This window comes from Kwoniella newhampshirensis, chromosome 1, assembly GCF_039105145.1.
Source record: "Kwoniella newhampshirensis strain CBS 13917 chromosome 1, whole genome shotgun sequence".
In the NCBI taxonomy this organism is placed as follows: Eukaryota; Fungi; Basidiomycota; class Tremellomycetes; order Tremellales; family Cryptococcaceae; genus Kwoniella; species Kwoniella newhampshirensis.
This window is the reverse complement of record NC_089955.1, coordinates 780061-804630: the sequence shown is the minus strand read 5'-3', so window position 1 is coordinate 804630 and position 24570 is coordinate 780061. Positions and strand designations below refer to the sequence as shown.

General features: G+C 50.5%; 7 protein-coding genes across 7 annotated transcripts; 1 reads left to right on the top strand and 6 right to left on the bottom strand.

The window, feature by feature from the left end:
* Positions 1-3: 3 nt before the first annotated feature.
* IAR55_000307 (uncharacterized protein) lies at positions 4-3279 on the bottom strand (the record flags this gene model as incomplete). The annotated part of the gene is made up of 7 exons (XM_066943443.1): positions 4-208; positions 289-2750; positions 2802-2856; positions 2910-2985; positions 3048-3094; positions 3151-3173; positions 3244-3279. 7 exons carry the CDS (start codon positions 3277-3279, stop codon positions 4-6), a joined length of 2904 nt encoding a protein of 967 aa, XP_066805985.1.
* A 1948-nt stretch (positions 3280-5227) lies between these two features.
* On the bottom strand, positions 5228-8027 carry IAR55_000306 (uncharacterized protein; the record flags this gene model as incomplete). Its single annotated transcript, XM_066943442.1, has 12 exons — positions 5228-5539; positions 5650-6051; positions 6122-6137; positions 6199-6255; positions 6325-6700; positions 6769-6863; positions 6941-7038; positions 7161-7233; positions 7301-7366; positions 7466-7524; positions 7627-7712; positions 7940-8027. The coding sequence occupies 12 exons, from the start codon at positions 8025-8027 to the stop codon at positions 5228-5230; spliced, it is 1728 nt and encodes a 575-aa protein (XP_066805984.1).
* A 1282-nt stretch (positions 8028-9309) lies between these two features.
* Positions 9310-11497, bottom strand: IAR55_000305 (uncharacterized protein; the record flags this gene model as incomplete). Its single annotated transcript, XM_066943441.1, has 4 exons — positions 9310-9831; positions 9901-10305; positions 10365-10910; positions 11495-11497. 4 exons carry the CDS (start codon positions 11495-11497, stop codon positions 9310-9312), a joined length of 1476 nt encoding a protein of 491 aa, XP_066805983.1.
* Positions 11498-16180: 4683 nt separating this feature from the next.
* Positions 16181-17722, bottom strand: IAR55_000304 (uncharacterized protein; the record flags this gene model as incomplete). Its single annotated transcript, XM_066943440.1, has 2 exons — positions 16181-17138; positions 17457-17722. The coding sequence occupies 2 exons, from the start codon at positions 17720-17722 to the stop codon at positions 16181-16183; spliced, it is 1224 nt and encodes a 407-aa protein (XP_066805982.1).
* An 856-nt stretch (positions 17723-18578) lies between these two features.
* Positions 18579-19751, bottom strand: IAR55_000303 (uncharacterized protein; the record flags this gene model as incomplete). The annotated part of the gene is made up of 3 exons (XM_066943439.1): positions 18579-18702; positions 18765-19133; positions 19198-19751. The coding sequence occupies 3 exons, from the start codon at positions 19749-19751 to the stop codon at positions 18579-18581; spliced, it is 1047 nt and encodes a 348-aa protein (XP_066805981.1).
* A 578-nt stretch (positions 19752-20329) lies between these two features.
* On the top strand, positions 20330-20875 carry IAR55_000302 (uncharacterized protein; the record flags this gene model as incomplete). The annotated part of the gene is made up of 3 exons (XM_066943438.1): positions 20330-20355; positions 20427-20505; positions 20606-20875. The coding sequence occupies 3 exons, from the start codon at positions 20330-20332 to the stop codon at positions 20873-20875; spliced, it is 375 nt and encodes a 124-aa protein (XP_066805980.1).
* A 1019-nt stretch (positions 20876-21894) lies between these two features.
* On the bottom strand, positions 21895-24376 carry IAR55_000301 (uncharacterized protein; the record flags this gene model as incomplete). The annotated part of the gene is made up of 10 exons (XM_066943437.1): positions 21895-21945; positions 22019-22258; positions 22376-22502; positions 22561-22719; positions 22779-22886; positions 23070-23149; positions 23239-23455; positions 23554-23707; positions 23798-23875; positions 23941-24376. 10 exons carry the CDS (start codon positions 24374-24376, stop codon positions 21895-21897), a joined length of 1650 nt encoding a protein of 549 aa, XP_066805979.1.
* Positions 24377-24570: the final 194 nt, after the last annotated feature.

The window sequence follows — 24570 nt, the reverse complement described above, 5'->3', positions numbered from 1 at the left end:
GGGTCAACGTCGCATTGCGGACGAGTCCCAGCTATACTGCTGTTGCTGTTGACTTTGCTGATCTTGTTCAAAGCTCTGTTGCTGTTGCTGGTGATTCTGATTCTGCTGCTGGTATTGGGGCTGTATCTGTGGTGGTTGTGGCTGCTGCCCGGGGAAGTCTTGTTGCCAAGCATCGCCCATGATCCAATTTCCTGTGACATCTTGTCCGCTGATTACACGACGAACGAACGTGATCAGCTCCAGTAACATATTTAGGCAACGATCCATTCACGCTTCGAGCTCACTCACGTATAATCGCTGAACAGCTGAGTCCACAAGTCGTTCTCCACCGCATTCTCTTGAGATCCAAACGTCGTCGTGCCGAGATCCATCATTTGGCTTTCGAAGCTGATCGGATCGAAGAAAGAGTCAAGCAGTTGAGGCGGATACGAAGGAACTTGAAGGTTTGGTTGCTGGTGTTGGGAAGGATTTGACGTGCTGTCGACCATCGAAGCAAACGAAGTGGGATAGGTAGGTTGCGATTGCGTTTGGTTCACGTGTGCATAGCCCGAGACGGAAGGCGAATTGGAGCTATGATCGATTCGGTCTCGGGCAGCGAGAGATGAGTCCTTTGTCTCTTGGGGGTGAAACTGTTGGTGAGGCGGATAAGACGAAAGAGGTGATTCTGACGAGTGGAGTCGGAAGGATTGCTCCTCTTGTCGTTGTATTCCGAGATCAGGCGATTGCGACGACACTCCGTCCACAGCAGTCAAAGAGGGCAACGGCGGAGCCCTACCGTCTCCGCAAATCAAAAAGGCGTCTTTTCGCGAACCTGATGCTCCCTGCTTCTCTCCATCGTCTTCGAAACACCTCTTTTCTCCATGAGACACATGACCAGGCTTTGGCATCTCCGGCTCCCTAGTCAATTCCGCCATCATATCTGTCATTTTCCCCGCTTGACGCCATGTCATCTCCATTTCCTTCATCGCTGCTATGCATCTCCTGATATCTGCCATGGAACGTTCTCTTTCTCTGGGCGTCTGCTTGCCCGAGTAAATGTTGATGAGAAGAACGATACTGGCGATCCAAGCTGGGAGCATGAAAGTGACGTTGAGTGCTCGACCAGGTAAGTCACCTTGCTGTCTTCCGCGCCGCAGCGATGCATCGAGGATGTTACAGATAGATCGAGCAGCGTTGGCACAGATGGCTAGCGAAGGCAATCCAGCTGAGTTCTTGTTTCGAGGTGTTGGTATGAAAGGTCGGTGGACCAAAATTTGGCAATAATAATAATGCGCGTATAACACAGCTGATTGTCGAAAGATTCTGTAGTCTGCTCGCGTCGGATCCCATCTCAGCTCGTCTGGTACATTGTCCGCCCAAGAATTGAGTGCCGAGTCCAGCTCCACTACGACAGCTCTTTGAGCGGCAACGTCGGCGCCATGTTCAGGAAGCTTGTTGATCGCGTAAATAGTTCGAAGGGCTGCGCCTATGATGTGATCTAGCTTGAGCATCTGTGTGAAGGCTGCAATCAAGGAAACGCCGGCGCCCTCCGGTCGCTTGAAGTCACGTTGGGGGTCCCCGGTATCCCAATACTCATCATCGACATCGATGGGATAATCAGCGTCGAAATCCGTGTCTTGGATGGCGACAGACCGTCCAATGGCAGCGCAGTTGACGCGATCGATATGATACAGGCACCAAAATGCACGATTATAGAGAGCCCGTTCGATCGGATCGGCGTGCATGAGAGTAGCTCGGACATGGATTCCCAGTTCCTGAGCCGATCGAAGACCGATGCCGGACAATATCCACATCAAATGCGGAATGGCACTCCCTTGTAAGAACTGACAAACTAGCACTTGGGTCTGAAACTCGTAAAGGTTTGGCCCATGCATGATACTCCTTCCCATTCGCAGAAGTGCTCGGACAAAATGCCAACCCGCTGAATATCGAAGTGTACCATCTTTGTCGGTTTTCAGGCGTTCACTGCCCTCCGGGGTCATCGATAGATCCGTGGGCCATAGTATCCGGGGATCATCGACGAATCTCGCGCCATTCGCAAATACCATAAGGCAAACCCTAGCGAAACCATGGTTGTTCTTCCACAGGCGTGAATTATACTGTCGCTTGAACCAGATTCGGTTGAGCAGAGGGAGATGCAAATTGACATGATCGAAGTAGGCGTCGATAAGCTCGATATCCAAGCCGGGATCTGGCCAGATAGACCAGTCGAGGGGATGTAGGCCTTCGTTAGCGATGACGACTTCCCACTCGGGTACCTGCCAGTACGCAGGCCGTTTGTTGGTATTGATGCCGTCAACGAATCGAGTGCTATTAGGATCTTCGTACTTCAGCTCATGGAATGTTCGCATGAGATGAGCACCAGAAGCCTTTCCGTGATACCTCCAATGTGCGTCGCGAACGTCGAGCTTGGTCATGGTGGTCGCCAAAGACAAATGCATAGCTGCTTCCTGGTCTGTATCATCCGGTTCCGGAGGGCGACTTGGATCTTTTTCGTAAGCCCTCCAGGGAGCAGCGCCAAGAACCTTCAGGGATGGTGACGGTGTCTCCTCGGCAACGATGGTAGCGGGAGTCGTGCTAGGCGACACGACGGTTGAATGATGGGCGAGGATGTTGGGCGCCAAGGGCTTAACAGCGGGGTAAGCAGGGATTTGGAGTGAACGAAGCACTTCGCGGTAAGACGTGAGATCAAAGTCGTCTCGGTTGGGAGGAGGTCCAACGTATTCGTTGAGGACAATGGAAGGGTTAAGCTGTTGGGTAAGAGGATGAGTGCGACTCGACACAGACGGGGTCCAGCTTACTTGTTGAAGCATTCTCTCTAAGCGGCCGCACCGTTGCTCTAAAGTGTCAAGGTACCTGTGCGATCCTCGTTAGCCATGTAGCAGTGTGACACATTGATTGCTAATCACCCTTTGGGGGGTCCTCTCCGTTTGGCCGCTTCGACATATGTGCAATCCAGATTATATTCTTGACAATGTGCACATTCTGGCAAGGACCGGTGATCAGCAACGTACTTCAATGCAGCCAAAGGTGATCGATAAACTCACTGCTTGTACTGAGACTGTTCATAGGACCGTCACATTTTATTTTTTTCCTACGTCAAGAGTTAGCAACAGCAGCAACACTCGACTTCGCCACCAGTGATCTCACCTTCTGCAGACATCGCAAGCTCTCTTTATACATCACAGAGGATCAGTCAGTCATTATTTGATTCTGACCTGATTCTGTCTGTTCCTCACTCACCTGGATCTTTCTCCTCTTCGCTTCTGCTTCGGCCATATCGACCTGATGTTGTGACTGACCACCTCCACTTCCGCTTCCACTTCCACTTCCACTTCCACTCGGGGTGGATACTCTTCTCGATTCCAAGCTGTCATTCCGACTGACAATTGTTTGATCTTTGGTCTGCGGAGAGGTGGAGGGAGGACTGGGATGTAACGGTGGATGATGATGATTCATCGGTTTATTGCTTGGAATGTCGTGATTATTTTCTCCGAGATGCCGTCGCCGATCGCTTACAGAAGGACAGAGGACCAGGGTTCCCCGGTGATCGTGTAGAGTTGTGTTGACAGAAGTCCACAGTCACAGGAATGTCGGATGTCGGATTGGGATGTGCAGAGTATGGAGTGTCTAGGTCGTATGGGGATAGGTGACGATGAAGGAAGGAGGCGGTGGAAGTGGTGTCATGCAACGAATGGAACAGGTAAAGAGATGGGATTCGGCGACGAAAAAGATGGATGCCGAAATGATGCCGAGAGGTGAACGTAAATGAAACTGTAAGAAAGTCAGACTTTGTACCCTTTTGCAAGGGTTGAGTTGATGCCGAGTGGTGGTGGTACTGGTGGTGATGGATGAGTTAGTGATAGTAATCAGCAATCGATATCCGGGGTTTGTCGGCTGGACACAATAATGATCTAGAGCGCGGACGGTCGAGTGACTAGAGAAAACCTATGCATGCCATTGATATTTATATTAATATCCGGTAGACCTGCAACGAACTAAGGGAGGGGGGGGGGGAAAGATGAAAGTTGGAGTGTCGAGAATGTAAGCAAAGGGTCCCAACAGAGCATATCGATGCGGCTACCACACGCTGGTACATTCTTTCTCTTCCCTTCTCTCCCCTATTGATGATGCTGACTGGAACTGACCTATGGCCATGGTGTGACAGACCTTCGGTCACCGGCCTCGTACATATGCGGAAAGGCAGTAAAAGCATTTGATCCCTTTCCCAACGTGTGTCCTTGTCATTCCGAACCTACTTTGAATTTAACGGAGGTATTCGCGTTCCCCGTGAGCCGTGAGCCGGGAGCCGCAGATCATTTCGACTCCTGGACGCGCGAGGTGGCGCAAGTGTCCGAACGCCTCTGATTGCGATCGAGGTCTGTTACCAAGATCTCCGCTGGCCAGATGGGTCGACAGGGGGGAGGGCGGGGGGGAGAGCGCCCGCAGTAGGCTTATTCTGTCATTCATGCTCTTTTGGTCGTTCACGGATTATGTTATGTACGGAGATCGACCTCATCCACGGTCATGACCAAGACCGACGATAATGTGACATTCTGATTGAGTGCGCAGCAGTACTACCGCTACTCCCTCGGCCTGAGTATGAGTAGCGTTCTTCTTCACTAGTCGTGCAATTGCGGCGATAGAGCGCAGTCGAAATCCTGGATCTGACTCGGAAGGCACCAAGCTCCATAGAGCCAAACAATGGGGCCATACAGTTGAATATTGCGAGTACGGTACTCGCGTACGCTACAAGAACGACCCACGACGGTAGATCTCGCAATTTCGCAACTCGGCTATCAAACATCTCACCCTAACTCAAGCTCGGTCAGCTCAACGATCGATGCCCGGACATTGCACATGACCGATGTAGTCCAAGGGCCAATGGAACGCATATTCTGCAGTGGAATAGTGATGATACGTACCATTGTCGTTGTTAGTGGCGAGCAACTACCGCGTTTGAAAGTCAGAAGGAATGACTACGCAAAAGTATTGATGATCATGCTTCAACACGCATACACGCGAGGGGAACGGAACTTCGAGTCGACCTTATCGAGTCGAGGCGAGTAAGCTCGCGAGTCTGACCTCCTGTGAACAACGCACGGTGCAAAGACTGACATGAGAGAACTATGCATCGATTGGCATTGAGCATATGATCGACTTCGTATCAATCATGCGGAAATTACAAATTTGTGAGGGTAGAAAAATGGACTGAATACCAAAACCACTAAGTGGTCGTCCGTCTATCTTTATCAGTTTGCTCATCATCAACATCACCGTCTTCGTCCCATCCCACTCTTTCCAACTCGACACCCACCGCACCTTCTTCTTCCTCATTTCCGCCGCCAACGCCATCACCTCCCTCGACTCTCAGACCAGCCGCAGTCTTATCACGCTCGATCAAGAGGGTCACACCGAAATTGATAACGGACATGAAAGCCATGAAGATCCACCATAGTCTCCCTCCAAGAACTTTGCCGTCCATAGAGATTGCGTATAGCGCAGAGACAAGTGAGGGACCGATGACTCGTGCCATGCACTGCAAAACAAGTCAGCATGATTGTTCTCACAATAGGTAACTAGTGTGCGTAAGCCTCAAAGTGGGGTAACACAGATGGAAGGAAAGGGACACGTCATTTCTCTGCCTACCCCTGCGGCTGTGCCAATCCCATTCATGGCACCCAGTGCCGTTTTATCCGGACTTGCAAAGTTCACTAGTACCATCAAAAGACCATTCGACATCCCGACCAAGGTGACAAAGCTCAAGTACAGATTGACGCAGACCGTCGTGGGCCATCGTCGGTCTACCGCATAGACTTCCGGTCCGTATCCATTGGGGTTGGAGACTGGATCAGGTGGTAAGGACGTTTCGGTCGCTAACAGGACGTTGCGAAGCATTGGTAGGAGAACCCAAACGAGAGGCCAGCCGACCGAAAGGATCTTGTACGCGAGAGAAATGCCGAACCAGTTGCGAAGTCGAGTGAGAAGGAGGATCTGGCAAGCAATGGTCCAGAATCCGTTGATAGCCATGACTACACCTATGGCTTGAGCCTGTTCGACAGAGTCAGCTCTGTCAGGATTGCAATGGTGTAATCTGGGTGTCGAATAGATTTGCACCTACGGACATGCCCAGTCCGCTGTAAAGATGGGGGACATCAGCGTGGAACATTTGCGATCGAGGTTTGACCCTTCACTGACTTATATCGATCGAAGAAGAACAGTAAGGACGCCGCTGTCCAGCCAGCTTGTACGAATCTGCGTACATCATCGGTATCGATCAGCATCGCTCTTTCTCTCTATCGGTTCGGTGCTGTGACCACTCACTGGCTCAAGAAATAGGTGCCACACATAACTTTCACCTTCCTGAACCTTAACAGTTCCCAAATACTCCATGCTCCATCTCTTCCTTCCCGTACCACGCCAGTCCCACTACTCCCCGCACGGTCCCGATCGGTACTCCCTTTCCCACCTAGCAGTTCCTCTCTCGCTGCAGCTTCGGGATCCACCAGCGTTTCTGCTTCGGAGACTAACGATGCGGTGGACAAGTGTCGTTTGTGATTTTTAGCAAATGGAGATGCAAGCATCGACAATGAGAACGACCGACGGTTTCGAGAAGATGTCGTGGCAGGTAACGATTCCTGATAGAAGATGGAACAGAAGATGAAGCCAGCCAAGGTACAACCGGCAGCGACAAGACATGCTGTGACATGACGCACACGTCATACGTCATTAGTAGCAGTATGTGAAGTCACGAGGAGGGACACCCACGAAGGAGATAGGGATGAGTTTCTAACATCGAGAATGACCCAAATAAGCTAGGATATTGCTCGTAGGGATGTGATAATGTTCCGCCCAACGAGTTTCTGCAATCAAAAGTTAGCCCTTGCTACCTTTCTGCGAGCGTCGTGCGACAGCTCTAGGGGTTGTGAGCGTCACTCACCCGATGATCGCTCCCACAGTCCACGCTAAGCCATACATAGCGAACGCCTCTGTCGAGTTGGACTCGTCCGTGATATCGCCTATTGCCGCTTTGATGACCTATGATGGGAACAGTCAACCCGTTGTCACTGGATAGTCCACCCGAAGCACGGATGCGCCCTTGCGGCGGATGTCCTATGACCTCACAGTCATGCGAGAGGGGATGAACCATTCCGACTCACAGCTGCATTCCCGTTCAACGCGCCGCTCAGACATCTGTAAAAGATCATGAGCCAGAACGAAGTTGCCAGGCCGCTGAACGAGCGCATGAACCCTTCTTATCAGCACTTCATAGATGAGCAGAGTAGAAAAGAGAACATACAAGAGTGATCCTGAAATTGCAACGCCCACCAATCCGAACAAGATGATAGGTTTCCGTCCAATCTTGCTGGTGAGCGGGAAATGTCAGTTGCCGGAAATCAGTGTGACTAGGCGGAGGGAAAGGTTCAAAGGACTGGGTCGGCAAGAGAAGACCGTTTGGACTCACTCTGACATTGTGGCCCAATGGTACACAGTGAAGAATTGGACAAAGGCGAAAACCGATTCCTACGATCGCACAAGGAGAGTTTTCGGTCAGTTCTCGCTCAACGGACATGAGGAGGGAAAGGTAAGGAGGCGGGAGAGGACAGAACAGGAGAGAGGACATACGACCAAACCGGAGTAAAATCCTATCCTATCAGGATTATCGGTGACTTTCAACTCTTCCACCATCTGGTTGATGAAGGGGAAAATGACTGTTGTAAATATCAGATCGTCAGCACTTGTCGTCACTCCTCATGATCTGTTGTCGTCTCCGCGGTAGTATTCTCGAATTGATCTATTCTAACATGAAGGGATGATCGACACCGTCGGTGAAACCTCTCGTCGAAAACTCACCTGTGTAGTTGACTATTCCACCCGATCACACCGATCAGTCATGATCAACCCCATTGCTGGCCTTCCTCGACCATATCGTACTCACTAGGCTCAGCAAGTCGAACGCCCATCAGGACCGCTACTTGAGCGAACGGTAAAGGCGTTTGCCCGCTCTTCGTATTCTTACCGAACATCGCGTGAGGGTTGAGTCAGTCCGTTGATCACAGCGGTATTATCTCGTCAATGGTGAGATGATATATCGTCGTCGTTTTTGTTATGTTGGAAAGTGAGATCGATGCGACATTCCTCTGTTCTCCTCGCGCTGTAGCTCAATGACTTTGAGAGTGTGATGATGTATGAATACGAACGGCTTTGATAGTCTCGCTCGATTGTTGGAGATCCGTCACTGGTCTATAGAGTTTCGTTCTTTCGTCCTTTCGTTCTTCCGTTCGTTCGTAATTATGCTCGTAGCTAAACAGTGGCGATGGACCGTACATGCACTACGAGTACGAGCGCGTGCGGCAAGATGACCAAGAGGAAATGATGACCCCTGTCTGATATCTGGAGAATACTATCTATGGGTTGACGAGGCTGTCATAAAGTGACATGTACGAGCGACAATCCTCGATCGCGTCTTTTTTTAGATGGTTTATCGAGTACGACAACCCTCTCTGCATATGGGTCAATCCGTAATCTCTGTAATTTCTTCTCTTTCGTCATCACTTCCCATATACTATAGGAGAAGAGAGATACTACTACGAGTACTGTTGTATCTTAAGCCTTGTGGACTCAGGATCCATCCTTTGTGTGTGTAGTTTTATTCACCCTGGATTCGATCCGTAGTTTTCCCATCCATATCGCCATCTAATCCGCCTGGTCCTCATCTCTTTCCTGTGATAGAAAAGCGTAGACGGTCGGGGGGGAAAGAAGAGAGGAGGGGGATTCGAGTAGAAGCGAAGAACCTGGAGGTGGAGGACGAGTCGGACGACACCGATAAAAATCACACTTCACTTTTCGTCATGGGCCGGAGATGACCGGCCAAAAGGTAGGGAAAAGGACCGGAGTCCGGTACATAAACTACCTGTAAAACATCCCTTCCCTTCCATTGCTCGTTGCCAAGGGGCCGACGAAGATGTCATCGCGAAAGGTTAACCCCGCATTGCGATCTCGAGACCGTGGGGCTCACACTCAGTTGGGTGTTGTTTGACGATCTGGGCGTTCCCTTTCGCATGATAATCACAGCATGACATATGGTAAAAGTAAGGTACTCGTACTGTAAATGTAATATTATCTATAGCGACGGATGTCGCTCTATCATGTACAAAGAGCCTATATTTTGAAAGTGAAAGAGGAACAGATAGCCACGTAAATGTTGTCGTATATATCTCGTATTGTATCGCCATCAAAGCGGAAGCTAAACAACCCGCAAATCCTTCCTCTTGTATCTCCTCGCTCGAAGCCGTCTCCACAATCACCTTACAGAGCTTCGACAATAGGTGCCGGACCTAGTATTCGCTCGTTCTCCAGCCTCTCCCTCTCCTTCACACCCTTCTTCTTCTTCTTGATCTCCCTGACAGTCACAGCACCCGACTCCTCCAATGTCGATTGGAGTGTACCGGTTTCTCTCAACTTCAAGACTTCGTGGTAAGAGCCCAGAGCTTCACCCTGGAGCAAGAGCTGCGGGAGATCGGTGGTACCCAGTAATCGCGCGAGGACAGGTATGAAGATCGAATGATCATTCCGTTGATCGACGTCGACGATCAATGGGCTGGGTTTGATCTTGTATTCCGCAAGCATACGCTTGATCTCACGATGCCATGGATCACGCATCTTTCCAAACAGAACCAAGGGGTAGAGAGCGTTGACTTCCTTCTGGAGGAGCTCGAGATCTTGTTTGGCGTTTGGGTGAGCTGGGTCGAAGTCGAGGATGACAGAGGGATCCATCGGATTCGTAGGATCGACATCAGGAAGGGCATTGGCAGTGGTTGATGTAATGAACTATATACAACCCAACTTGTCAGCTATGATTCGCGCAAATGCGGAATAGCGCAAAGCAATGAGACTCACGCTGATCAACGCTGCCAGCTCCTCCTGTGTGTTCTCGAAGACCAGACCTTTTGCGTCGCCACTTGAGGAATGCACTTTTGATTGCACGGCAGCCTCCGCCAGTCTAGCCTTCTCGACAGCGTCAATGACCAGAGGATATTGATCTTTCGCGTTGATGTCATTCATTCCTGAAATCTCCACAAAGCGACGAGCGAAGGCTGTCGGTCGACTCGCCATCCTGTATTCCATATGACTGGCCAAAGACATGGCTCTACTGAGCATAACGAGACCGAAAGTAAGTATACACACAGCCACTAGTAGAACTGGTCGCAGTCTTCGAGGGATTCGGAGAAAGTAGGTGAGCGTGGTAGTATAGGAAGAGCTGTTCTGGTGGTATTGGTAGGGTGCTGGCCTAGTCTTGGCTTGCTACAGGTGGAACGCGATTAGCATATTGACGAGCGATCGGTGTGGACAGAGTGACTTACGTTAGTGTTGCCAAAGGAGAAGTAGGTACCACCAGGGGTGCTCAGCGGATGGCCCTTGGGTGTATGAGGAGGGGTGCTCGGCGCACTGCTAGGCTGACTATGCATCTTTGACCGGAGAGGATGATGAGGTGGGAGCAGAGGGAAACCACGCGAAGCGAGATCTTGGGGTATGACGAGCTCCGGCGTAGACATATGGGCGAAGGATGACAGCATGAAATGCTCCGATGCCATTTTGGGTGTGGTGTTGACGTGATCGGCACCTATCGGGGTGACGATGGATGCTTCGCTCGAAGGTGAGAGCTGATCATGTGGGTCATCAGGAAGGAGGCCGGGCAGATTTGAAGGCGATCCAATCGGCGAGGGACCCGCACCAGGTGTCCCATTGCTGTAAGGATGTCGTTGAGAGCTCATGTTGGATCTGGTGCTCGTGATTGGCGATTGCCCTTTGTACAGAGCTGGTGGCGTGAGAGGTGGACTGTCTGGAAGTGGGTAGGAGAAAGACACGTGTTTCTTGATGTGGATCCGGGGTCTACTGTCGGGGTACGTCTGCAGGTGAGTTTGGGAAGTTTGAGGTCGTCAGCGAAGAGGTCTGGTGCTAAGTGAACAAGAGCAGAGGCAAGGAACAAAGCGATAGGAAAGATATGGATGCACCAGGTAATGTCGAAGAAAATGGAGAAAGCAATGGAAGGAAGGAAGACGATGTAGAATGGAACGAAAGAAGGAAGAAGGATGAAACGGGGGTGGGGTGGGGGGGCAAGTGACGGTTGTGTGAGATGAAAAGGGGGTTTCGATCAACGCTTTGGGCGTTTGTTCTCGACCCTTTAGAGTCATCCAACCCAAACGTGCACAGATCCCTACGATAGAACACAAATACACAGCACCCCCCCCCCCACACACACACACAATGCGTGGCCCCGCGAAACATGATCTCGTCAAAGAACAAGCTTGTAGGAGGGACAGAAAGACCGTCTCTCCAGTGATCTCAGAACAAAAAGATTTAGCGCAGAGACACGAAAAGTGATGGTTCAAGCATATTAAGGGATAGTCACTTGGACACTGAGGAGGAGAGCAAGGAGGTGGAACAAAGAGAGATGCTGATTCAGGTACAGTGAACTGAACACGACACTCACCATCACGATCCAGACTATGGCTATCCAGCGATTTCAAAGGTATACGATGCGTCTGTAAGATCGAGGAAGAGTAGCGGTTTATCGGCTCGTATGTGAACTGTGCGCCGTGAGGTGAAACGCACAATCAGCCTCGTGTCATGTCGATTCTCGTGATTGAGTGTGTGGAATCGTGTGGGGTGCACAACACTTGAACTGTTTCACTCACGGTTCAGACACGTAGATCACTTCCAACAGATCCAACAGAGTCTATCTGTCTCGCGTCGCAAGTTGTGAGATGTGATCAGTTCGAGTTGACCGACTCGCTGAGCTTGCGCCTCAAACTGCTCGCAGGTCGATCGAATCTCACACAGATCTGTGAATCGATAGGACGAGGAAGATAGGTTGTCCAAAGTCTCGAATGACTATCAAAAGCTTTCTAGACAATCGTCTTTGTGATTCCTGTCTTTCTCGAATACGGGTACGATTTAGCGCCAGGTCCTGCCTTGGTACGCTAGGTTATATCGCAAAAGTAAGACACGGGAATCGAAAAACAATTGGTATCGACACCTGATGACGACGGTTCCTGCCGTAATGAGGTCTCGTATGGGGCGGTGGGAGTGGCCTGCTTCGGTGACAAACAAGTGTCGGGAGCAGTGCCAACCTCTACACCCGGTAGAAGTTGGAGTTGCGGTCTACCGAAGACTTTGGTGCTTCAGAAAAGAATCTCAAAGACGTCGAGGTTCACCGTTGGACTCTTTTATATGCAGAAGCAAGGAGGGTCTGGTTCGTCGTTGTGGTGCGGGAACCAAAGTGAGATGGAGCTCGTTCTGGGCGGTGGGTGGGTGGCTTATCTTTTCAAAGAGACATGTGGATATGACGAAGATAGTCGGGAGTACGTTTATACTTTGGCGATGATGTCCCAACTGATGGAAGATATGACTTTGATGTTGAAGATGGGATCCATCAAGTCCCGTGAGAACGGGAGATCTAGATATATATCCTGGGGTTTTTTCCCCTTGATGGTGGTCGCTCTTACGTTCAGACGTGCTGCAAGGATACTCATTTCCGTTTTCTTCGCGTTACACCCCTTCCCCCACTTGGATGCTCCTGTGGAGTAACGCACCCATCTTGCGCTAGCGGAGGGATAGCGATCTACATGGCTGGACGACCAGCACCTCGGCAGAAAGAACCGGCGGCGTCTCTTATCATGCTCGCGTCCCATTAGGGACCGGAAGGTTACTCACACTGCGTGAACGCTCGTCCTTGTTCGTGAATTCGCCAGAATCGAAATACAAAAGGGGACCTGGGGGTATTTTTCCCACACATCCACAGGGCCACGAGAGTGCGGGAAGCAGCGGCAGCTGAAACGAGGGCAGGGAGGGTGAGGTAACCGGGGTTTTAAGCATGACCCATCAAGAGGGTCAATTTTCGCTTTTCGCTTTTCGGTACTTTTTTTTTTGCTTTCTTGGCTTGGTGCCGGTGCCCTGGCGTCAACGGGCAAGGGACCGACCACCACAGAGCGTGGCCGCCATCTTCTTTTCCACGCTAAGTCTTGTCGATAGGTTTACTTTTGTGGGCGTCAACCTCTGGCTCTGTTGACCCACTATTGCATACCAGTGTATAGAAATGCTGCATAAGATTCGATACACGGTACCCGACTAGTTCGCCGACTAGCGTTTGCGACCTGTCCCTCAATCAGTGAACTTTGTCCCATTCCTCTCGACGATGAATGAGCCCCAGAGGCCGGACGGGATGATGCATCTGACTGATCGACACTAGGTCCGAGCTGTGTCTACCCGTTGACTCGACAGAACCAATGCATCTTCATCCTTTCCTTCTAGCACCGAATCGCCCAGGTACATCTCATGCGTGCCTTGCGAGCTGAACCTGATAGTAGTCAAGGGTCAAGGAAAACGCTCGTCACCCTGGCCCGAGACGGTCGTCTACCTACTACGGGGCGAAGGGGCCTTCATCCTCATCGGAGTTTTTCTACTTTGCTCTTCGGCTGAGTCCCGTATGAGACACATGTCCAGAGGGTGGCAAACAGCCAAGCATGTGAAGGCGTATTCCGTATGCTCACATACCTCATCATTTCGCCACAAGACTGACACCAAAACAGCTATTTTCGTCGAAGGAAGATGGACGTATCAGAAAACGCTCTTGACGTACGTCAACGTCTTACGTCTGTCACTCTGAAATGGATGCGATCGATCATCCAAAGGCACATGTACGGGTTACGACAGCGATCTCGCTCCGATTCCTGACGGTACTGGTTACGAATCGACATGAACAGTTTCCTGCGTCCTTCCCGTCTCAGGGTGATGGTAAAACCGGCGGCTCGCGGGAGACATCCAAGCTGCGTACGTGGCAAGAGTGATGGCAGCCCGAACGTACAAAGTAACGTACATGATGGTAGTGAAATCCGATGAAATAGGTCCGAATGCGAATGCTGCCTTTGCGGGTACCCGCCAAAACAGGATGGCGCATTTTCTAGTCCACCAACGGGAGTTCCAAACCGAGCAATGAATTGTCGTGCCATCTCAATTATTACTACAGACTGAAGGCAAGGCTACCGTCTCGCACGATGGCAGATATTGAGTGGCCTCTCGATTTGCATCACTGCTCACAGACCATGAGGAAGTGGTCGTCCTGGTGTTGCATAATTTCGTCGCAGGAACGAAAAGGATATCGTAGTCTGTCACCGTGTCGTGATAGGGCACGTTGTGGCGTGAAAGAGATCGCCACGCGGAGAGGCGCTGACCGACGTCCACCGACCACTCGTCCAAGGTTGACGATACGTCTATCGTCACTGCTGAGCAAAGGATGCGGTGTGTCACATTCCTGTCGCCATCGTATCGTGATAGATACAGAGCCGATACACGTGCAGCGTGCGTGTCGCTCCAATTCGGTTTTGGGTGGGACTCGGACACTTCTTCGCCGTTTGAGGAAGAGCGCAGATAGACGGGATCTGGGGAAGGGTTGTCACTCCGTCAAGGGCCAGACCTGATCGACGAAGGGCAAGTCGGGATCAGACATGATCCCGTATGTTCTATGTGTTCCCGGATTCCACTAGCACGGCATAGCATAGAGTACCTTGCACAAGAGGGTGGCATCGTATCTGTCGAGATGATAACACACCTCAAGCTGTCGCCGTGGCAAGTCGACTTGACGCCATGCATCGCACATAGAGCGTAGTCATCGCCAACCAGTCACTCTATTCATGATCTACTACCCTGCTCATGTCTGCTAGGTAGAGAGAGGAGATTCAGCTATGCAGGAAAGTTGCAGTCGAAACCAAATCACCCTTGTAAATCTGGGCGATGTCCCTCAGAGAGGAATTGTAACGGAAGGGAACAGATACTAGAACGTGACATCCATGTCCTAGATCGTCTGCTGGAACCATATGTCCCAATTACCAGTAGATCCAACCTGCCTTTTCCCGTCATAAAGAAATAGCCTGGATTCTATGGCCGCCAGAGCGGTGGTGGACTGTGGCCCGGCGCGGATTGTCGATCCCGTCCACTGAGATGGCAGGTCGTCCGATCCCGTTGCCTCAAGACGTCTGGTTTGCACCAGATGGTATTTTGTTACGAGCACTTGGGTAACAACTGTCTTGCTTCCAAGGGATGATCTTTGTCGAGAACCACATTGTGAGATGTCCCGGTTGCCGAACCGAACAAGATAATCGGTCCCCAAGATAGGAACAATAGGCTGGGTGATAACGAGAAAAGGACATTGTTCAGATCTTCGACCAAATCAGTCATACCGGGATCAATACTGTAATCACATTCTTCGTCCTGTACTGTACGCCCATTCGGAAGTCTACAAGGCCAACTCTGCAAGGTGAAGATCTTGACGCTCCATATCGTTGGGACGGGTATTGTGATATTTCGATAGAGATAGTCACCGAACACCAAAGAGGCAAGGTACGAGTTCCCGCTTGGAGGTCGGCAGGCACAGGAAAGTAGAGTAATGTATTGTACGAGATGAGATGGATCGTACCTGCGGGCGGTCAAGAACATCATGATGTGTGAACTTTGTTCTTCATCTGAACTGTAAACTTTTTTCTTGCTTATCTTGGGTTCAGATGAAAGGTGACAGAAGACCGAACGGCGAAGAGAGGCGGGGAAGGTCATACGTTTGCAGCCAGGAATCAAAAACCTTCTGCCTCCCAACTATGGGCGGCTGTGGTCGTGCGAGAAAATTGGACGGCCTATGAATTGAGAGTGTACTGATCGCAGCGTGCAATGGATGCTATCTCAACATGGGAACATGTACAACTCGTGCCAAGCTGGACCCGACATAACAGTATGTTGACCGACAACTGACGATGATCGAGACCATTGGTGGTGGGAAAGGTACGAATGAAACGATACGAGAGTGCCTTGCTATAACTTATATTAGTTTCTCACGCCGTTGGAGCTTGATATCCGGAGCTCAGTCAGGTTTTAGGCGGTGAGCGTCGAGTGACAGGCATGCAATCATGTTTGTCGTGGTAAGGATCCGAATGGACTACCTGCGTTCTGACTACAATGTGTCTTCTGAGTGAGGCTTTGCGGTACATATATATCCTTGTGAGTGATCCTGGAAAAGAGGCAACCTTCGTGGACTGTCATGGCACAGGGTTGATCTCGGACGGGATGCTAAAGGCTGGACAAGAATACGCGACGTTCAACTCTTTCCCCTCGTCAATCTGGAATTGCCCATCTATATACACCTCGGCAAGTCCTTCGCCTCGTACAGACTTCTCTGAATACTTTTCCCCAACAGGACCAAACAGTCGCCACAATGACTCGCACCCCTCAGATCCACCTGCAACAGCACGAACAGCTCCGTCCCGACCCCTATCCTTCCCGTCTGTAATCCCTCCTTCACCCATCTCGTCATCTCCTCCCAAACGTTCCTTGTCTGCGCGCCAGTCAGACATGTTTCGGAATGAGCATCGCATTCCATCTGTCGGCTGAGGATCTCGCACAATCTCTCCCGACGATGATCTTGAAGTTGGACCAATCTGGTCATCGCGCTTCTGCCCATCAATGACCGAGTTTCGTCATCCCATCGTTCTGGGGGCACATCATTAGCGCGATACGAGGCCAGACGCGCCAAGTCTGCGAACTTGAAGAACGATGCCATGGCGTATACTTCGATAGGTTTCGCATCGATGAATGAATAGAGACGATCACGAGATAAGTTCAGAGCTTTGGACGATTGATAGCCCAATGAGGCACGAATGACCCTTCCAGTCAAGTCCAAGTTGGTCAGCAGACTGGTAGGGGACGAAGTGAATGTTCCCCTGGGATAGATGAGCGACAGGAAAGCTGTTAGGACAGCACATGTTTCCGGAACAGCCCAGATATATGGAGAAGCTGTCGGTGTCGGAGCAGAAACGGTGGCGGTGTGTGGTGGCGCGGGCGTGTCTTTTGGGGGAAGTGGCGGAGGGACGATATCCTCCTGCGCCGGGGGAGAACCAGAAGGAGAAGTACCTCGAGCAAGATGGGAGGCGAGTAGTTTCGGTAGACAAAGGAGGTTGTTGAGCGTGTTTGTGCCAATGACAGTCTCCCGCTGAGTGATGGCAGTCTGGTGAGTTTGCGTGAAGTGGATGGGGACAGTTGTCGCGTTGGTAGCCACCGCGTTGTTCAATCGCCACACTGGGACGAAACCATAGCTGCCAGAAAGAGACCAAAGCATGGTCAGCGTTGCGTCTTCTTCCTTTCTGTATCTCCTTGCGCCCGTCCTTTCCCTTTCACATTCCCTGCTTTTGTGAATTCCAGCCCAGATCCAGTCTACGCAGCGTAGCAGATCGATGCTCCATCAGGTCTCTAGACACAATGCGCGCAGCAAGGCGTATGATGTACCGAGCGGATAACACTATGGAATCCGATTTGTCTCTCATGACCGGCACTACGAACTCCTCACCCCTTTCAATATCATTCATCGGGAGTGGAGTAGCAAGATCGAATCCGGATGGCGACCGATCACTCACTAAATTTGGAAGAAAACCGTCTCATTCTCCAACACCTTCTTATGCACCAAGAATCTCTTCCCATCGACCGTTTCAAGCTCTACGTCACCCAACTTACCCTCGAGCATTGGAGCGAGGTGGAACTCTACATCGCGATGAGGTAAGGCCGAGTAAGCGGGTGGCGGTGGGGAGTGAATTTCGTCGGCCGGCTGGGATGAGGGAGAAGGGGGATCGAATATGTTTGAGAGGGATTTATCGGATGGGTATGAATTTTGATTGTTGTGCATCTTGTTGATGGACCTAGGTGAGTCTGACAGGAATACGGTGGGTCTCGGCTGGCTTCTTCGTAAGGGTTGAGATCTGTCAAACTATTCAGTGATCTCGTCTTGGCCTTCTGTTCGATCGCGAAAGTGAATAGCTAAAGTGGTACCCCAATGAGTGATCAAAGCTGACGTTTCAGTTCCAATATTAGGACAAGAGATCAAAAACAATGACAAACAATCTCCAAAGCAAGGACTCTGTCAGATCCCTCTCGCCATTAAATACGCCCAACAAGCAATGACAAAGAATCCTCTCGTACCTTTCTTCTTCCTATCCATTCACAGTCTTCCTTTACCGACGCTCTCCTCGATCGTCTCGCCTTATGCCCAACGGCCTCCACTCACGAAAAGACCATAATCGTTTGGTTGACAAAGGAGGTACTATAGTCCCAACATATAACCGCTATATATGATTTAGGAGGTATAGTGAAAGGATCATTCGGATCAACGAGGTCAGTAATGACTGAACGGGATGCGGTTAGCTGTGTCTAGCTCGAGGGTCTGCTCAGAGCTAAGGCCCAGATGAGGAGAGTTAAGCTGTTGATCGATTGATTGATCGTCGCAGGAGGTCGTCAATAAAAGGAGGCCGATACGCTCATCAGTGATACCAACGATCTGCAATGAATTCTGGGTTTTTGATCGCGAAACGCGGTAGCCTCCCGGCTCGTCAAAAAGGGATGCAGAATTCGTATGTTTGTCTACGCGGAGCCCGCGAACCATGATAGAATGAAGAACCCGACCCAGCGGCCGCGCCGAGGTGAATGCAATAAGGTAATGGTTGTTGTTACAGACAATATGAGCTATCGAAACACGCACGCGTGAACTAATCCATCTTCTTCGCTGCGCTTTGAGCGATCACTTGCTCGTGTCCGATTTTTCTCCAACGGGTTTTCGAGTTGGCCTCGTCTCGAGACATTCGAGTGCCAAGAAGTTTGTCCCAATTGGTGCTGCAGAAAGAAAGCTGTGTAAGTCATGATTGAAAATGAAAGGATAGGGGTCCAGAACTCACAAGAATGGTTGACTGAAATTCGATTTGATTCCATAAGCTTGATGGTGAATGTCGTGGTAATCTGCGTTGTTCGCAAAGAGTAGCTGACACGGATCCCACCACAATCTATATCCACAGTGATCGTCGACTGTCTTAAGCGTTGACACGGCGAATAAGAGGGTAGCTTGTCGAAGGGTCATGAAGGAGACCTCCTCAGCGACAGCAGCACTAAGACTATCAAGAATGAAACCCTCGACAGGGTGGTTGTATAGTGCCCCGAAGGCGTATGGGGCATTAAGACGGTGGTGATGAGAATGGAAATGTCGGTATAGAAATTGAGATGTGTGCATCGCTCGGTGCCAGAAGTACTGCCAAGTGTCGATAACAAAGCTGATACAAAGTTGGTCGGGGTCAGTGACCTCGCCGTCGACAAACGAACCCAGCTGACACTCACAAAGCGAAGAGCATTTGGAAGGCAGGAATGCCCCACCAGTAGATCCACCTGACCATGGCCTCTCCACGGCTTCTAAGCAATTGCTCACCGGTCCTTCGTCCCAGTAACAACAAAGTCGCATCGGCCACCCAAGGTGCCAGTCCAGCCATATCCGCCAAGTGGTCCCTATATACCTCTCTTCGCAAGATCGCCTCATCATCCTCCAGCCACCAATATCCCAGGGCGGTCTGGATAATGTGTTGAACTATGACCGCTTTGATCACCTGGGTCACGGTGACCTTGTTGCGAGCAAGGACTTCGGGTGAATCGTGTATCCGTCGTTTTTCGAAATATGAAAACTGGGCGGTATCGAGCCAATGGAAGAAAATCGAATAGATCCAGTATGTAACGACAGGGGCAAGAAGCGAGAGGTTCTTATCGGAGATGAATGAGAAGACCGAAGGCCTTGTGGTGTGGTAGAACGGAGGATGTAGCGCGGAAGGAGTGATGTGAGAAAGAAGGGTGGAATTGTAAGCATAAGAGCTTTGATGGTCGGGGAAGTGCAACGAGGACATCTTGATTTGACCTGACAATGCCTGCACAGGGACAACTGCACAAGGACAACTGCACAAGCAGAGAAGGCGGGGTCAAGTGTAGGTCGAGTTGTTTTGTGTCGAGAAACGAGTGGCGAAAAGCCCCGAATTGTTTTGAGCTATCGATAAAATTGAAAGAACGTAAGGGGTAGATTGTTTTATTGGAAAGAGGACGCTTATAGCGAAGACAAGTCTTGAGTTATGATGGACGACTACTGATTTTGTGTGAAGGATATAGACTGGCGAGTGAAGAAGGTGATAGATGTGATTGTTGTTGAGAAAATATAACAAACTGAGAAAACCCGCCAAACAAGTCAATCGAATCTCGGTCCTCGGCTCCATTCGTCACTTTTCTCTCCAACGCGGGCACGGACCAGATCGGGCAACCTGCAATCACCCTCAAAAGGATTACCCCCACTTAAGGGCGATGATCCCATGTCGATTATACACGTGGCCACCGCGTAAAATGAGGGGTCGCGTCGTATGAGTAGGTTTGTTGTATGAACTTGACATTACTTAGGATCGCATCTCGTCCTCGTGTCGAAAAGCAGTCAAGCAACATGTCCATCAACACGACAAATCCATAGTGAGTGATGATCATCGCACCGGTACAGCGTCCAGGTCGCAAGGAGCTGACGAGGTACCACTGACCCTCAGCGTCAACAACAACCAACTGTCTTCCATCGAGCAAGATGTTCTCTGGGAGTTTGCAAAGCTCAGTGACAAGGTGAAGCGGGTGAGTTGGGTGCAGAAGCTTTACTCTGACAAATCATCATGTCAACTCTCAAATGCCGTCTGCTGATTGCCCTGCCTTTCATCACACTTCTTTCACCCAGGCCGCCAATCTCGCTCGTCTCACCGCTGAATCACCCAATGAATCCCTGCTCGACGAGCTCCGCACGTTGGAGAAACGGATGGGATTGGTACTGACACTGTTCCAAGCTTCGGTCTGGGCTGTGATCATGGATTCTCAAGCTGCTGAAGAAGCTCGAGCTCAGCTGCAACAACAGGAGCAAGACGCAATTCGAGGAGGAGAAGATGTGTCTTATGACGATCAATTGAGAAGACAATGGGAAGAAGAAGCAGACGACAGTCTGATTCAATGATAGAACAGGTGAGTTGATCAGTCTTCTTATGCTGCAAAACGGTCATAAGTCACCCCGCAATGATGTCCAATCTAGTAAAAGGTGTGAACCCCACGTCCCTCTTTTTTTTTCTTCTGGCCACATAACCCCAGGACGTCCGATTTCTCTCTCGTTCTGTCAAAAGATCAACCAGAAAGAGCGTAAAGGCGGGACGTGCATCCATATTCCATTCGTTTCTTTCGGTCATTTTTCATCCGAGATATGATCGATCGAAGTGAGATCGCTTGGTCATGATTGATCCACGTCAAAGACTTTATGACTGGTTTCAATAAAGGCCCGAGCGAATAAATCTCCACCCCTTTCCTCCCCTTTCCTAATTCCCCGTGATCTTCTTCGCCTGTCGCCGGAACCAGCTTCGGTTTGGTGAAGGTGGACAGAGACAGAGGAAGATGACAAGGGAAAACATCATGGATTCCGAGGCCTATTCTTCCCTTTTTCAAAGGTTTCCAAAAGGAAGAGGAACCCGAGATGTACAGTACAGGAAGCGCCGAAACAGCTCTTTGGTCAAAGATCCATGTAATCAAGGAGCGAGGATTGGCGCGCACAACCCATGACCTTTCCTTTTAGTGAAACGGTTGTGGGGTCCAAAACTTCCTATCTGTGTGTGTTGTGTAGCCGGGAGAAGAGGATGCGTATCGGGTTGGGATCGTCAAACATTGAGAGGCTATGTGCCCACTGAGCGGAATCCTGACTTTGTCTGCTACGAATGAGACGAAGACGATAGGAGCTGACGCCAACCGGCTTGACTTCAGGGCCGTCGAGTTTGATGATAGAGGGTTAGGTGTACGATAAGTTACAGCGGGATCTTCATGGTGTTGTATGGATTACTGTACGATGAAGGGATACGATACGAATGAGGGCGGCGACAATCTGCTCGTCATCCGTTGGAAGAGCCGCGAGAAGGTGCATAACGGGTTTGCATGGGGACGTCGAGCATTCAAACACTCCAGTGACAAATCGACAGCTGATTCTCGATTTCCTCACTCGTCACCTGGCTCACGGATCCTGACCCTCCGATCTCTTCTCATTGGCTACAAAAGGTCCACCCAACGCATCAGCGTGCACTCGCCCTGGTATACAAGCATCTCTATCGCCTCAACTCACCGACACAGACCCCTCCGCCTCACGATCCCCATCGTCATCTTCCTCCTCTGCGTCATCTGGCTCTACTTCCTCCTCATCCCCATCATCTGGTACCAACATCCCTCTTTCATAATCCTCAATGGCCCCGTAACAGAGATCATCGGGCGCTGGCTGAGACGTTTCCCACATATACATGTATTTGATCCTGACTAGCGTCTTGATAAGCGTGAATAGGGAAGGAGGGTACCATCCTGAGATGGGCTGTATACCGCGATTATCAGCATATGAAAGCTCTTCAGTCTTGACGCATTGGGTGCAGACACAAGAAGAGATCTTATCGACATTGAGTGGTGAGAACTGGAGAAGCCAGACACTTACAGAGCAGACTGAAAGGAGTCTGGATGGCTCGTTGATATATTTCGCTATCAGAGGATCCGTGACATCGCAAAGCTGATAGTCCCCTCTCTCACGGTGCAGGTATTGTCCATCAAAGACATGCGCTTTCCTGAAGAGTATTCGTCAACTACACGCTGCTTGAAACGTCGGGATCGTCATTGACTCACTTCGGAACGACTGGTGGTCTTTCCTTGTTCTCCACCCGTCTCTCCTGCTCAGCCATCCACCACCCTTTTGCCTTGTCGTCGTCGTCTTCCTCAGCTGGATCGACATTGAGCGGATTACGAATCGTCCGTTTGTTCGGGTAGAAGAAGATACGTTGATATCTACAATGTGGCAAAATCAGTGTTCAGTACTGGGTCAGAAGACACGGAGAGAGACATACCTGCGCGATTCCGAATCAATACGAGGATCATACCCGAACTTGACAAGACACTTCCAGAACGGTCCGGTGCCCATGATGTACGCAACAGAGGGAATATAGGACTTGATCCTACCATGGAGAGTGGAATCAGCAAGGACGATCGTCAAGGAAACGGCGGGCATTGAAAACGGGTGCTGGAAGCTGTTTCAACGGTCGCGAGTGCCCCACGACTCAGTGAGAAACCTGCCCGTCACACGAGGGCCAGCTTCGTTGCGAGTAACTCAAGCACAGCCGTTATGCACAAGAACTCACCTCAACACTTCTCTCCTGTCCTCTTCGGCCAGCTGACCCAATAATGAGTGTCTCATCCAGACCGGTCTTTCGTCAAACAGCTATTCGCGCATTTGCAATGGTCAATAAGCCAATCTTCCCTCTGATCCGTTGTACGTCGGTCACCCTTCCGCGCGAGGGCAGCACTCACGTCCCGGAGTCTTTGTATCAGTTGAGAATCAAGATCCTCCATCCTGTTCTTTATGATATTCGTAGGTTCCTTAGGCACGTCCCCGAGCGCTTGATCATGTGGGACGCTGATGGGTCCAACGCCCGCAACACGTCCTCTATTGACGTATCGTCGTCGAAGCTGACCGGTTCTCCTATCGTATACTTCTTCTTCGACAGCTTGATTCGGCATCTTAAAGCTGGGCCAGATTCGTGACATCAGCGAAGTAGTTGGAAAGATAAAGTGCGAGTATTAGCAGGGAGGGGTCGGGGAGTTAGAGGGAGACAGAAAACCCACTTGTACAGATATGGTAGATTTCGTGTCGTGAACAAAGGCGTAGGTTGAAAGTCTAGTAGGGAGCGGTATCTGATCTCAGGATCTGTAGAGTCGGGATTTTCTTCCAGAAAGGTCTCGTTGATTGGCGGGAACGAATAGTCGAGGATCGCGTTGTCTGCATGAGGATACAGCAAGTCAGAACACGTTATCTTGGAAACGGCTGAAGAAGACTGGAAGCCTGGATTCAAGAGGACGCAGTACGCACAGTCAAGCTCTTTCAACGATCGGAGAAGGGTTGCTGTTTCACCCTCTGGGTTGGGAGCCCAATGCCAATCTGCCATCGCTACGGTTCCGGATCGATCAGTTCATCTGTGTCAAGCGAGGTTGAGGAAGATGGGTACCACTGACATCTGAATCGGACAGTCTGAGCAACTGAACCCACTACTTCCGCCGTGAATACACCCTCCTCTCCTTCCTTCTCTCTACCTTTACCCTTTCTTCGTCTCCTGACGACTTTCAAGAGCAACTTCTGACTGGACGCTCTGTGACCACGTACCGGACCTCCAGGTTGGTCACCTCTGTACCTGATCTCCAGAACCGGATTACTACCCGAAGGTCCATTGAAACATTCATCAATATCGCTTTGGTTGACCACCTTGAGGATGGAGGTAGGATGGGAGACCGGTCCAGGATATTCAATTGAAGCGTATGCGTGTTTGGGTAGATATCGATAGGGTGCAATTAACGCAGTAGAGGAACTCGATGCTTGAGGGAAGTTGATTTCTTCCTCGGCTTCCTCAAGTATTGGCGTGTCTTCTGGGTATGGAAATGCGTCGGCCATCATGTATCGCCTGCGTATGGTATGATGAGTGGTAATGAGAGAATGAATTCTCTCTTATTGTCATTGTTGTTGTTGTCAATCGAGGATCTGTGGTCGTGATCGGACAATGGGTTTGTACTCCGCGTCTTCGAACATCTCGACTCTCCTCCACACACACAACTTCATCGGTAAACCATCACCAAAAATCGCCCTCACCA